Below are 14389 nucleotides of genomic sequence, written 5' to 3' on the forward strand. Positions count from 1 at the left end.
ATGTATTAATTTTAAACTGTGCCCAACAGATCGCAAGAGAAAATGCCTGCATACTAGGGGTTAAAAATTAACCCCTACACGAATCGGTACACGAATATATATATATATATATATATATATATATATATATATATATATATATATAATATATAATATATTAATTGGATAATTTCAGCATTTTGAAATATTTTGAATATAATACTATTTTTTAATGTGTACTTACTCTACCTATTATAATTCATTATATTTTATTTCGTTATTGTTAATGGTCCAGGCTTTTTATTGAAATAATTTGTTTATTTAAACAAGCCTTATAAATTAAGGTTTTCGAATTTTGCTGCAGTACAATATTTGGTTTTATTGTAACAAATCTAAAACGAATTAAATACGTTTCCCCAAAATCTTAAAATTACCTGAGTCAGTTAATGTTTAAAGTAAAAAAATATATTATACAAATTAGATATTCAAAAATAATAAGATAAAGATTGATAAGATTAACTTTTACAAAAGTTGCGAGAAAAGCTATGTAAATAATATACTCGCATAGGTATCGTAAGTGCATACAGTATATTCTTCTTCTTAACGTGCCCCATCCCTAAGGACATTGGCGATCATCATGGCCCATTTGACTCTATCTGCAGCCGTTCTCAAAAGTTCTATTGACTTTTTCCCATTCCATTGTCTCAGATTCTTCAGCCAGGACATGCGTCTTCTCCCCGGTCCTCTTTTGCCTTCCACCCTCACTTGTATGACCAGCCCCATCAATTCGTATTTCTCGTTTCTTAGTATGTGACCAAAGTAGCTCATTTTTCTTTTCTTTATAGTGTTGAGTATTTTTTAAGTTAAGTTAATGAGTTTTTTCTCTGTCGCCTCTGTAATTGTCCAGGCCTCAACTCCATAAAACAGGACAGAGAACACGTATCATCTCAATACTCTAGTTCTAATTTCGATGTTGAGTTTTTCATTGCATAATATTGCTTTCATCTTATTAAAAGCACTTCTAGCTATCTCAATACGCTGTACGATTTCCGTACTTCTATCCCATTCTTCATTTAGTTCGCAACTTAAGTACTGATATCTGTGCACCCTCTCTAAAAGTTTTCCTTTAGCATAATTGGGTATACACACTATAAATGGCAACACTGCGCGCCGTCGACCTTCCACGAGCCTTCGTTACCCCGTCGCCAATAATTTGTCATTATACAGTGGTTGTTTGAAGCAATAACGTAAATTTTTTACTTTATTTTTGTAAACAACATGTCTGTCTGTATACGCCCGCAGAAAAGGTTTAAATAATAAAATGGTTTTCTGGTGGTAATTCTGAGCAACAATGTGTGATTTTATTCTGTGTTTTTTTGAGGGGAGAGCAATTCCTTGCATATAGTCAGTTCATAATATTGTTAAAAACTTTAAGAGTTGTTATTGCCTCAATAATTGCAGAAACTGTCACGCTCAATAAGTGTTACCAGAAAAAGTTGAGGAAAGAAAATACCGGACAACACAATCCGCTATTCTCAATCTTTCTGATGTACATCTGGAGAATGATGTCAACATTCATAACACTACCAAAAAAACCAAATGCAAAAGAATGCCAAGACCACCGGATAATAAGTTTAATGAGTCATACGCTCAAAATATTTTTAAAAATTATACACCGGAGAATACACAACAAACTTGAGCAGGACGTAAGTGACACACAATTTGGATTTAGAAATGCACTGGGAACGAGGGAAGCCCTGTTCGCTGTGAATGTACTTGTGCAAAGGTGCATGGATGTTAATCAGCTAGTATATATGTGTTTCTTGGATTACAACAAAGCCTTCGATAAGGTCAGACATAACCGTCTTATCGAATTACTTGAAAAGGAAAACTTAGATATGAGAGACATCAGGATCATTAGCGCTATCTGTTATAATCAGATCTGAGGTAAAGGTAAAAGAGAACAACGTCTTTTCAAATGAATTACAGATTGAGAGGGATGTCAGGCAGGGCTGTGGCCTGTCTCCTACTCTGTTCAATTTGTATTCAGAGGAAATAATCCAGGAAGCACTAGAAGAACTAACTATGGGAATAAAAGTAAATGGCCGTCCAATCAATAATATAGAGTTTGCTGACGACACTATTTTATTAGCGGAATGTCTTGAGGATTTACAACAAATGGTTGACAGAGTGGTAGAAGTCAGTGAAGAAAACGGACTGTCCCTAAACACAAAAAAAAACAATTTATGGTGATTACAAAAGCCCAACAGCGCCAAGAAAACATAACAATACATAGAGAACAAATTAAAAAAGTTGAAAAATATAAATATCTGGGTACAATAATTAACGAAAATGACGAGTACACAGAAGAGATTAAGGCAAGAATAGGATAGGCAACAAATTCTTTCAACAAACTGAAAAAGTACTCTGCAGCAGGGACATTTCAATTTCTTTAAAGATAAGACTTCTGAGATGCTACGTGTTCTCCGTATTATTTTATGAGTTGGAGGCTTGGACATTAAAGAAAGATGTTTCGGATAGATTAGAAGCCTTCGAGTTATGCGCCTACAGAAACATAGGGTCACGAATGTCGAGATGTTGAGAAGAATGGAAAAAGATAAAGAGGTTTTAAATACAATTAAAGTCAGAAAACTGCAATATCTGGGACATGTCATGAAGGGCGAGCGATACAGGGTAGAATGAGTCGCGGAAGAAGACGCATCTCCTGGTTAAACAATTTGAGAGCTTGGTTTAACTGCACTTCTGCTGACCTCTTTAGAGCAGCGGTATCGAATGTGCGAATTGCCATGATGGTTGCCAACCTTCTTAGAGGAGATAGCACATGAAGAAGAAGATTGCTTTCGTGATTTATAACAGAGTTGTCTGCTGTTTCTTAAGTGTTCAGTGCTACTCTCCAATCGTACTTAATTTCAACGCATTCTTTCAAGATGTCGACTTGGGGACCTAGGCCTTTAGATATTATAAAAATATATAGGTTTTTACCGACGCCAGGTATTCAACGATGATAGATCCAATGGCACTACAGCTCAAGTCGGGTCTTCGCCTCCTTCAGCGAGCTTCTTCCAAGATCTCGATCCACTGTTGTTCTTGTAAATCCTAATTTTTGTGTTTCAATTGATGTTGTTATTTCAAAGTATACTGAATTACATTGACCAATTCTAGTAGATATTTCTTTTGTATTCCGACCTTCGTTTGTAATGATTATACGGAGATATTTCTAGCTATCAATATATTCGATTTGCGTGCCTCTTAGTTCTAAGTTCCTTCCTTCACCTACCACTACTACATACTCTGTTTTTGACGGATTAATCAAAAAACAACACTTAATATATTCTTCAGCTATTTTTGCAACATGTAGTGGGTATCCTCTTCATCTTCTGCAAGTATTATTTGGTCATCCGCAAAATGCAAGCTGTACAGTTTATGATCTCCAATTTTAACACCTAGTTCACATTTTCTTTTTCATTTAGCCAAAACTCCCTTCAAATAAATCTTAAAAAGCGTATGTGCACTGCAGCAGCCTTGGTGAAGTCCTTTGAGCATCTTTAGCTTTTTTGTCATTTTTTTTTCTAGTCTTTATTGAATCGTACAAATCTCTCACTGCATTAATGTAAATTAGTGGAATTTACACACACACAGCCATAGTGGCAGATAACATCGAAGATCTTCAATGTCTTTTGAATGATCTAACTCTTGCAAGTGAAGCTCGGGGTTTGAAAATAAATATCAAGAAGACAAAATCAATGATTATAAGTAGAAATGATTACCCCAACGCAAAGATATATGTCTCTGGAGAAGAAATCGAACAAGTCAGGCAATTCAAATACTTGGGATGTTTGCTGAATGAGGGTTGGGACCCCGAGAATGAAATAAAGAGCAGAGTTGAACAAGCCAGAAATGCTTTTTTGAGGCTTCGTAAGTTTCTGACTGATCGCAAATTGGACTTCAACCTCCGATACAAGATGCTTAAGTGTTACGTGTGGCCTGTTCTCCTGTACGGAATGGAAGCATGGACGTTAAAGGCCAGTTCCATTAACAAACTTGAAGTGTTCGAAATGTGGTGCCTGCGTCGAATGCTCAGAATATCATGGACGGACAGGGTCAGAAATGAGGAAGTACTCAGAAGAGCGGGCTTACAGGATAGGGAACTTTTTAATTATGTAAAAAGTAAGAAGACTGCATACTTGGGGCACATTATACGAGGAGAACGATACACTTTTCAGCAACTGATACTCGAAGGGAAAATAGAGGGTAGGAGAGGTCTCGGACGTAAAAAAATGTCATGGCTGCGCAATATTCGACAATGGACAGGAATCCACAGCTATGAAATGCTTTGCAATGCTGCTAAAAACAGAATTATTTAACATCTCACCTGACAAGACGATGTACGGTGGACGCCTACGCAGAAATGCATGGCACCTTAAGAAGAAGAAGTGGAATTTTCTTGTCTGCTAGCACCTGCCACAGCTTGGCCTTTTAATACTGTTACTATCATACGCTTTTTGAAGATCAACAAATACCATGTGTGTCACCATATTGTGTTCTACGACTTTATTTATTTACTTCGTTTTCTCGAGTCGTTAATTTCTATTGATAGTTTATATATTTTATATCATCATAAATCTTTGTCTTTGTCTATGTGTTTTTATGGGACATTCTCTATTATATTATGAGACAATCAGTATAGTTCAGTTAGTTCATGAAGTATAATTATATTTGCAAATATAATATACCAATAACGAAAACGACAAAAACATTTTGCCCATTAGTTTTAGTCGTGATTCAGTCCAAAGTTTAAAATGGTTAGTTTCAGACCTAAATATCGTAAGTAGGTACTTAAAATTGCTAAATATCTGATAATGTACCAAGTACACCTTCAGCGAGTATAATTTTTTACAAATCGTCTGTGCCATCATTGTTTGATTTTTATATTTATATTTTTCATATCTGCATATTTATAATATTTTACTGGTTCAATCATTTCCCGGAATAATATTTCCAAGAATCCTTTCATTTAGGCATATTTGAAGGTTTTAATGGAACATTGATAGGTTCTGAAAGTGTTTTTATGACATTCTTATATTATCTTTTATTTTTAATTGAAGATAACCAGAATATTAATTGAAAATCCGTTTATTTTGATGTTTCAATTTCCAATGCGGAAATATTGTGCTTATTTAATACTAAAAATGCATGATGAATCGTGCAAAAAATTACCATAATAAAGTATTGTGTTGAAATTTTGATTTCTACTAGTTTTGCAAACACAAGTTTTCATTGAGTCGTCAGAAATATACAGGTTGCACCACTACGCGAAAATAACAGAGATATTTTTGAAAGAGTACATCTGGTATATTTTCCAATTAGAATCTATTAAATAAAAAATACAGCGTTAAAACTTAAAAAGTTATAATAAGTTAAGTAAATTTATTTAAAAAAAATTTACACGAAAAAAGTGTGGTTAGCTCTTGTGGTTTTAGGTTAAGAAACGTGTCTAGTCCTTACCATAGACATACTAAGGTCATTCGTTTAGCAAATTCCCATGTGTCAACATAAGCACGTGTTAATATTCGCCGTCTCATTCGTCAAGAGGCTTTTAAATATAATTTATTGCCTTAAGCCAGACATATTCTCATGTTACAGATCCACACTTGCCAGCATGTTTAAATTCAAATTGTATCGTATTGATTTTTAAGTTAATATATTGTGTTATATATATTTGAACCTATTCTCTATCCTTCCATTTTTGGATGTAGGTCTCCCCCAGTTCTCTCCATCTTTCCCTATCTTGAGCTGTTCTCTGCCATGTGGGACCTCCTTTCCCACCTGCCTAAATTTCAAGAAATTCTTACACTAATAGTTTCAAAAGTAAATATTTTTAAAAATCATATGATACACATCAGTACGACCCTGTTTGGCTTTCACGTGCTTCTATTGACGATTGGGAATTTGTAAAATGAATACGGTATAATACAAATAGACTAGGCGTTACAATACAGTCCCGTTCCCCCAGTGCTACAAAGAAAACTGGCACAAAGTAATCCCTTCATCTCTTTCTAATGCGCGGAGTTTATTACGCACGTGACCTTCCCACTCTAAACACAAGTGAAGGAAAGTTTACGTGGTCGATAAACCTGATCTATTGGAAAGATATAGAGGGACTTCTTTGTGGCAGTTTCCTCTGTCGCACTGGAGGAACGGGCCTGTATTGCAGCTTACACATAAAAACTAGAATAATTGCTATCCTCATTTGGTACGATGTTACAAATGTTTTTGTGTATTTGTGAGATAAAATAAAATTAAAAAATTTGGCATCAGGAGCGAAGGATAATACATCGACCCCACACCTGACATCATTTTATATTACCACTAAGAAATATTGCAATGTGGTCAGAAAATAAGAACTGTCGCCTAATGATTAAATAATTATTTTAATTGTAATCAAAAGAGGAGAAAAATTTAAATTATTGTTATCAAATGGATATATGAAATGTTAAAACAACACACGACAAAGCTTGGTTCCATGTATTTACTGTTTATTTACAGAAATAAACATTACAAATCTTACAAATTCAAGTATGTGTGAAATATTTTATATGTAATTATTGGTAATCATAATAAATCACTTTTTATAGTCATACTTAAAAAGTAAGCATTTTTTGTCATCTGTTAGCGTTAGTCAACATATACCTTTCCGTTTTTCTTACTTACTTTTAGTTTTTCGATATTGACTTTTGTAAGAGACTAGGATTGAAAACCGTTATTACTTTGTTTTTTGTTTTGTGAAAGGGTCCCCATCGTTTGATCTGTGAGTCTACTCTTTGACTCTTGTAAAATTGAGATGAGTTTACTATGCTTGACTCTTCGAAGGCTTTTTCAAAGTCGATGAAGTATGCGAAGACGATCTGTATTGACGGCACGCTTGATGAATAAGGACTTGTATGAAGAATAGGACCTCTCGGGTGCCGTGGCCCATTCTAAAGCCAAATTGTTTGTCGCTTATGTTTTCATCTAGCTTTTTGTATACTCCATGATGTATAATGATAAGGAAAGCTTACAGGTCATGGCTCGTTACACTGATTATTCTATAATCTGAGTATTTATTTGCTTTCGTGTTTTTGGAAATCGGAATGAACGTTGGCAGTAGCCACTTATTTGGTATTTGTACGCTGATGTAGATTTTATTGAAGAGGGCGGTCAACAGTGTTATTTATTGTGTCAAATAAGAACTTCTCCCTATATATGGTCTGATCCGGGAGCGTGGTTTTTCTTTAGCCTTTCAATAGCTGACTCCACTTCAGCCTGTGAGATAGTTGGTCCTTCCGCACCGCTAGCCGTCGCCGTTGTATTGGTGTCAGGTACCCGGCTTTTCAGTAAAGTTTTTTAGCATATCGTCCAATGCATTAGAGAATAAAACTCTGTATGAGTACAAGAAACAAATTCGTTAAAGATTTCTGCTTAGTTGATAGACATGTCGTGGAATGCAAATTTTAGATTCCCCCTGTCTCTATTAACATCTTTATCAACGTCTGTTATACCTTGCATTTATAGAAGGTTCAGATTAAAGCAGAAATCTGAATTTGTTTCGAAACTATCTTACCGATTTTTCCATTAGAGAATACTTTCAATCGATTGTGTCAATAGTGTTAAATATTTTTTATTGATCGATTAATGCAATATACAGTGATACATTTAATAATAATGGTGTTATAAATTTATTATAAAACTTATCAACTATTTACACTTCTACCACAAAACAAAACATGATTGTTCTTTTTTTTTTAATCTAAAGTAGATTAAAAAACTGAATTAATGACGACTTAATTGCATAACTTCACAACAAAGCAACAATTATTTAATAGGATAAAACTAACAAAGACGTTAAATAACAATTTTTAATGACATATTTACCATAAAACAAATTCCGCTGTAAATAAAAAAAAAACAAATATTTGTGGAATTATTTTGTCAGTACTTACGTATCACTTTTTAATATAATTAAAGTATATCTGGCATGTATCACGTGTGTTCAGTATAAAGCTCACTCACACCATTTATAGGATATAATCTACGTTGTCCATTTTCATTTCATCATGATTATATACTGCTTTTTATTACAACACCAACTTTTTATGTCAACTTTGACTACAATCCGCACAAAAATACAATACATTTGTTGGTTAACACAAGTATCTTGATAGCTTCTAAAAACTTTACAATTTTAACATTATAACAACCTTTGTTATATGAATAAGATCAAAGTTTATTTTTCTTTGTGTGCCAAAAAATGGATATAAGCTATCAAGAAACTTTGCTGACTAATAAGAAATTATAGGTTCTTATTTAAAAACTAGGAAATAATATGAACACCCATCTGGTTCCATGCGAAGATTACGAATTATTGTTTTTATATCTTCTAATTGTTTCTTGTTTTTCATTGTACTGTTTTATATTTTTGATAAAGTTAGAATCTTAAATTTAAAGCTGAAACGGATGTTTGATATGCTGTACATTTTCTAAATTTCACTGATAGATTTTCTTAAACGTTTCTTGTTGATGTCTTTTTCTAATACAAGTAGTATAAATGGATACACTTCAAATATAAAGGGGGTTTACACGATCCAAGTGTACTTGGTTAAAGTCTGCTTGGACGTTGCGCGCGCAACACTTAAAAGCTACTTTGATCGTGTCACCTGTTCATCCAAGTACACTTGTATCAACAGGTTCTATTCAAGTTGAGTTAGGACGCTGGCCAACTTCCTTGGATCCAAGTAGTGTGGTATTCCCCCCCCCCTACCCGTTTCTTTTTTAATTCAAAGTACTTGATTAAATTAAAAATGAGTTCTTGTGCTTTTTTTGCCTTAGGTTCAAGACCTATTTAGCTAGACAGTTGGTTGAATATGTAAAAACAATTAACTTCTACACTTCCTTTAAATTCATTTCTGACAATTTCCTAACCTAATTACTATTTAAATGGGAATAAGCCACAATTAAAGGTTAAAATACGTTTATTGACGTTAATTATATAGTAATTAATTTAAAATTCCACAAGAAAATAGCTTCAGAACAATATTAATTTCCTAACCATTCGTTCATTAACACAATTTCCTTACCTTTCTATTGAAAATACTATTGGGTGACTATACAAAAAGCATTGAACAGGAACATAGGCTTCACGCTAAGGTGCCCTTCATAGCGACTTTTTTTTACACAAACAATACAGGCAAGGGTTAAAGGTAAATGACATAAAAGCAAAGACATCACACAAAGTTAACAATTCTTTTTAGAGAAGTTAGGATCTTCAGCTTTTCAAGCGCATATATGTGTTTAGCGAAGTGTCTTAATGAGAGGAGGACGGACTGTGAGTCAGATAAAATTATATATCGTTTGAAATATAACGTGCTAATAATTATCGAATTCAACGCCTTAACAATGGCTACCAATTCAGCTGTGAATATTGAGCAATCTGATTTTAATTTGTACTGAAAATAATCTTGAATATTGTCTATGTATATGGCACAGCCAACACCTTGTTGTGCTTTTGAAGTATGGGTTTTTCCAGGCATAGTCAAAAAATATTTAATAACATATTTTTTTGTCATTTTTTTCACTTTTACGAAAACTTCAACAAAACAATTTCTTAACTGTGTGAATGAGGAAACGGGGCAAAAAAAATCCAACAAACTGACAGCCATAAGTAAACAAACCAGAAACTTCACAGGTTGTACTTAAAATCAGAAAACGTCCCCAAGCGTCTTTGTTGTACCTATCTTGAGATTAGAGCGTTCATAAAAATAACATGTGTCTTTACTTAATAAGAGGTGGTAGCTGGTTTGTCTTTATTTTCATGCGTGGAAGACAATGATGCTAGATAAAAGTATATGTTTTATCTCGCCAGATATTAATGACGTACGGATAAAGAACCATGGACTCAACTATAGTTTAGTTTTTATTATTTTTATTAAGTTTTATCTAATGGTACATTTGTAAATAAGCGAGTTGTCAGATCATATGAAATGTTGACGTTGAAATCTATTTCAAACGATGTTTTTGACTTATAAGTAATTGTAGTATACTTGAAATAATATACCGGTAAAATTTAAAATTATAAAAGATGTTAGAGAAGAAATTATAGTTCACATGGCAATGCAGACATTTTGAGAGAAGTGATCAGACATTTGTTCTTTTAATGACTTACATTTCAAGAAAATTGAAGAAAACGCTGAATTATGTTTCCTAGTTTTTAAATAAGACATACTGGCATCATTACATACACACTTGTCATTGTCACATTAGTTGTAATAATATAAACAGCTTTGGGGAAAATATGCAGTATATTTATTTTAACACCAAATTTTTTCTTAACTTTAGCCTTCTAGAAAAGTGGCTTTCCATATGCGGATCCATCGGTTTTTCGTATGTAAGTTCATTTTTACTGTTAGGCTTTTAAAATAATCCCTATAATGTCAAATTATTACAATTTAGTTTTCTTTTCCAGTTCTCGCCTTACTAGTCCTATTGGAATATGGATTTATTCCGGGCAATAAGCTGGGCTACTACTGCCAGGATCCTCAAATATCTCACAAATACACCGGTGAAGTGATCTCGCCGATGGTTTTGGGTATAGGATCCCTTCTAGTACCTTTAATAGCTTTATTAGTGACTGAAGTATTATCGAAACGAAGTTTTAAGAAAATTAACGTTCGAGAAGTATGGTACTACTACAGAGAGTGCGCCACTGGATGCATCTTGGTACTTCTGTTGACAGAATTTGCTAAGATCTTGGTAGGTGAACATCGACCACACTTTTTAGATGTTTGCGCACCTGACACAGCAATTACCTGTCGTGCGAACGAGTATGTAGATACGTATATTTGCACAAATCCAAAATATAGCAAATACTTCCTAATCGATAGTTCAAAATCTTTTCCATCCGGGCATTCTTCCGTCTCATGGTTTATAGGAGCATTTTCTGCAGTAAGTACTTTGTAAATATTCTTTATTTAACCATATAATTAGTACAGATAGTAATATATAGTGAAAAGGAAATTGTTTTAAATATTTTTTATATTTGTTTACCTACAAATGTTTCTTTTTTAACAAATAATTAATTTTCTGTAATACTGAGAATGTCAAATTTTTTACCCCACAAAATATGCAAAAAAGTTTTACCTTCCCCCTAAAGCCCTCCTTCCGAAAAGTCGATTTAATAGGAATCTGTACGCCGTAGAAAAAAAGGTTTCAAATAACAAATGTAGCTAAGATAAAGAACAAAACTGTTTATAAGCACTTTTTGTTTAGACTGAACCGTTCTGTCAGAAACAATGCTTGAAGTTACAGGCGATATTGAATATCAGTTACGCGCGCAATAAAATTTTAAATAAAATTTGATATCTGCTGATCCGAATGTGCTATCAATAAAAATCAAACGGCGTTTTAAAGGTGAGGAGTACAGCTTTCGTATGCAATTTTTTTTATTTTATATGAAGTAATTCTCATGAGATCAATAAAATTTATCACTTTCATTGACCGGTTTTAGTGGAATTTCCGTTGATAAAGCCTAATATGCCTAAAAAACGCAGTATTTAAACTTTTACATTACAAACAATCGCGTCACGGGGAATGCCTCCACGAATACGGTATTGGGTGGAATTTGTAGCTGAAGTTGTCCAGCTTCGAAAAAAGTACTTGTGTAATGAAAAAGAAGCAGTTTTAAACGGTTTAGATTGTTTGGAATGTGAAAGTTTAAATTCAGCGTTTTTTAGGCATATTTCAAAATGCCCCACAATTTGTTGCCAAAACACAAAATCAAAATTTCATGCTATTGGTTTTGAAGAGTATGGTTTAGCAATGGAAATTCCATAGTGATCTGTCAATAAAAGTGATAAATTTTATTGATCTCATGAGAATCATAAAAAATGACAAAAATCGCGCAACGTCGATGGAACATTCTGATCAAAAGATATCTAATTTTTATCGTCGAGTTGATAAAATTTTTTTTAACTGATTTCGCGCGCGTGGCTAACATTCAAAATCATAGGTCGCTTCATAGTCCAGTTACTGAGGCTTAAAATATGGTAATACCTCCGAATTTTTTATAACTGCATCGATTTCTTTGAAATTTTCAAATTAAGCTTATCTTACCGTTTACTTCAAAAGTTATATACACTCTAGGTGCGCTTTTTGTTTTTAAGGGGTGAAAACTACACCTTATTGAAAAAAACTGGGAAAAACACGGATTTAATTATTTTATGCACTTAAATCTTGTTTATTCGCATAAGGTAAATATTGTAATGTGTTCTCTAATATGAAAATTAATTATTCACAATTTTCAACCCTTAAAATCCTTTAAAAACCCTTAAAAGCTAATACTTTTTATAAAAATAATATGAAAAAAAAGTCGTAGCAGCTTGGGACATTTCAATTATGTATTTAAATACAAATAAAAATGAATACCCTAACTATACAATAATATTTTATTTATTGGAAATTTTCAACCATTACAACCACCCTTATGACAAAAATTAATTAAAAAATATTTTTATCGGTTTGAAACATTTATTGAGTGCATTTTATTTAACGAAAATAAATTTTTTGCATATAAAATAACTTTTTATTATAATTTCAACATTTCAACCCTCACAATCAACCCCTTTTTTAAAAAATTAATATTTTTCTTGGTCTGAAACATTTCTTGAGTGCATTTTATTAAACAAAAATTAATTTCTTGCTTATAAAATAACATTTTATTATAATTTCAACATTTCATCCCTCACAACCATCCCCTTTGTAAAAAATGAATTAAAAAATATTTTTAACGATTTGAAACATTTTTAGAGTGCATTGTTTGTAAACAAAAATTAATTTTTTACTTATAAAATGAACCTACTTTTTTCAACCCTTACAAGCACCCCTTTTGATGAAAATAAAATCCTTAAATCCTTAACTTAGACATGGACATAAATAGAAAAAATTTAGTTTATAATATATTACAATTTTTTTATTTTCCAAAAAACTAAAAATAAATAATATTTATATAAAACGAGGTACAAAATAAATGAATATCTATTCATCATCGGAATCATAATTTTCACCGTCCAATTGGTCTTTGTTTACTAGAGGACAATTTTGGCAATTGTCACCACAGCATGTTCCGCATGTTGCATTGCAAAACAATCCCAGCCTCCGACAGTCTCACGCTGATCCGCAACCTTTTGTACAATTGCAAAAAATAATTTTCAGCAGTCCTTCTGGAGCTGGTAAACTTTGCATTTTAATTGGTTGCAAAGAATCTCCACTTTTAGACCAACCCCAATCCAAAATATTTAAGCTGTTATTTCCCAACCATATCTGGATTTGTAAAAAAAAACCCTTTTGGTATGTTCATCCAGAGCACTTACAGCCGGAACAAGAGATGATAATTTAAGAGCACTATTTTTAGTCTAGTTTAAATGTCTATTAGTTCCATCGAAATGCTCCAATGCTCCAAATTATAAAATTTTTCCATGCTCCAAAATTTATTCTAAAAAGTACTATTGGTACAATTTTGATGCTACAACATGCATAAAAAAAACGATTTTACAGGTAATTTAACGGTCTATACGTGTAGGAATGTTAAAACATTCTAAAGTCCTTCATGTTTAAAGGGTGAAAGGTCAAAGGGTTGGAGACCAGTGGTTCATGCGCTATAAAGCAAACTTCAACCAACTATATCTCCGTTATTTTTTAAGCTATAAAAAAAATTAAAAAATGAAAATTTTTGTTGAAAAAAAATCTATTTTTTTGTATTGTGTCATCTTTTACGTATCTTTTATAGTTTTAAAGTTATTATAAAAAAAAGATTTTTTTTAATATTTACAAAAAAAAATGTAATCATATTTTTTTCATAAACTGGGTATTCTAAAGTGGCTAAACTTTTGGATCATATAAAAAACACTAAGATAAAGTGAATTCTATAAGGAAAACAATTTATTTCAATCCTAGTGAACATGACGTTAGTTTTATTGCGTTTTTTGTTACAAAAATTTGAGAAACCCATCGTTTTTTTGATCGTATCTCACGTACAGTTGGTGCGAAGGACTTTTACCACCACTCATTTTAAAGGTCTTTTGAAGCTCTTTTTAAAATATTATATGAGTTTTTGTCGAAAAATGTACCTGTTTTCCGTTATTTAACGTTAAATACTAGTATTGAAAGACAAAAACAAAAACAAACCTTCTTTGAACAGCCATAACTCAGTTAATATTGAACTGAAAATATTCATTAAAAAGCCAATCTTTTTGTTTTTTTATGAGCTTTAATTTTGGTCATTACACTTTTTTGATAAAACTCTTAGTTTCAGAGCTATTCTTAAAAAACCTTTGAAAAACATATTTTTTTTAACTAAAAA

The 14389-nt window shown here is 32.4% G+C and overlaps 1 protein-coding gene across 6 annotated transcripts in view; it reads left to right on the forward strand.

Annotated features, from left to right (window-relative positions):
- LOC140432562 (phospholipid phosphatase homolog 1.2 homolog) overlaps positions 1–14389 on the forward strand; it is a 114677-nt gene that overhangs the window by 91866 nt on the left and 8422 nt on the right. For all 6 annotated transcript variants that reach the window (XM_072520535.1, XM_072520537.1, XM_072520534.1 and 3 more), the window contains exon 3: positions 10499–10977. In XM_072520535.1, the coding sequence (XP_072376636.1) occupies positions 10499–10977 (479 nt within the window). The remainder of the gene's footprint in view (positions 1–10498; positions 10978–14389) is intronic.

Source organism: Diabrotica undecimpunctata, chromosome 1, assembly GCF_040954645.1.
Source record: "Diabrotica undecimpunctata isolate CICGRU chromosome 1, icDiaUnde3, whole genome shotgun sequence".
In the NCBI taxonomy this organism is placed as follows: Eukaryota; Metazoa; Arthropoda; class Insecta; order Coleoptera; family Chrysomelidae; genus Diabrotica; species Diabrotica undecimpunctata.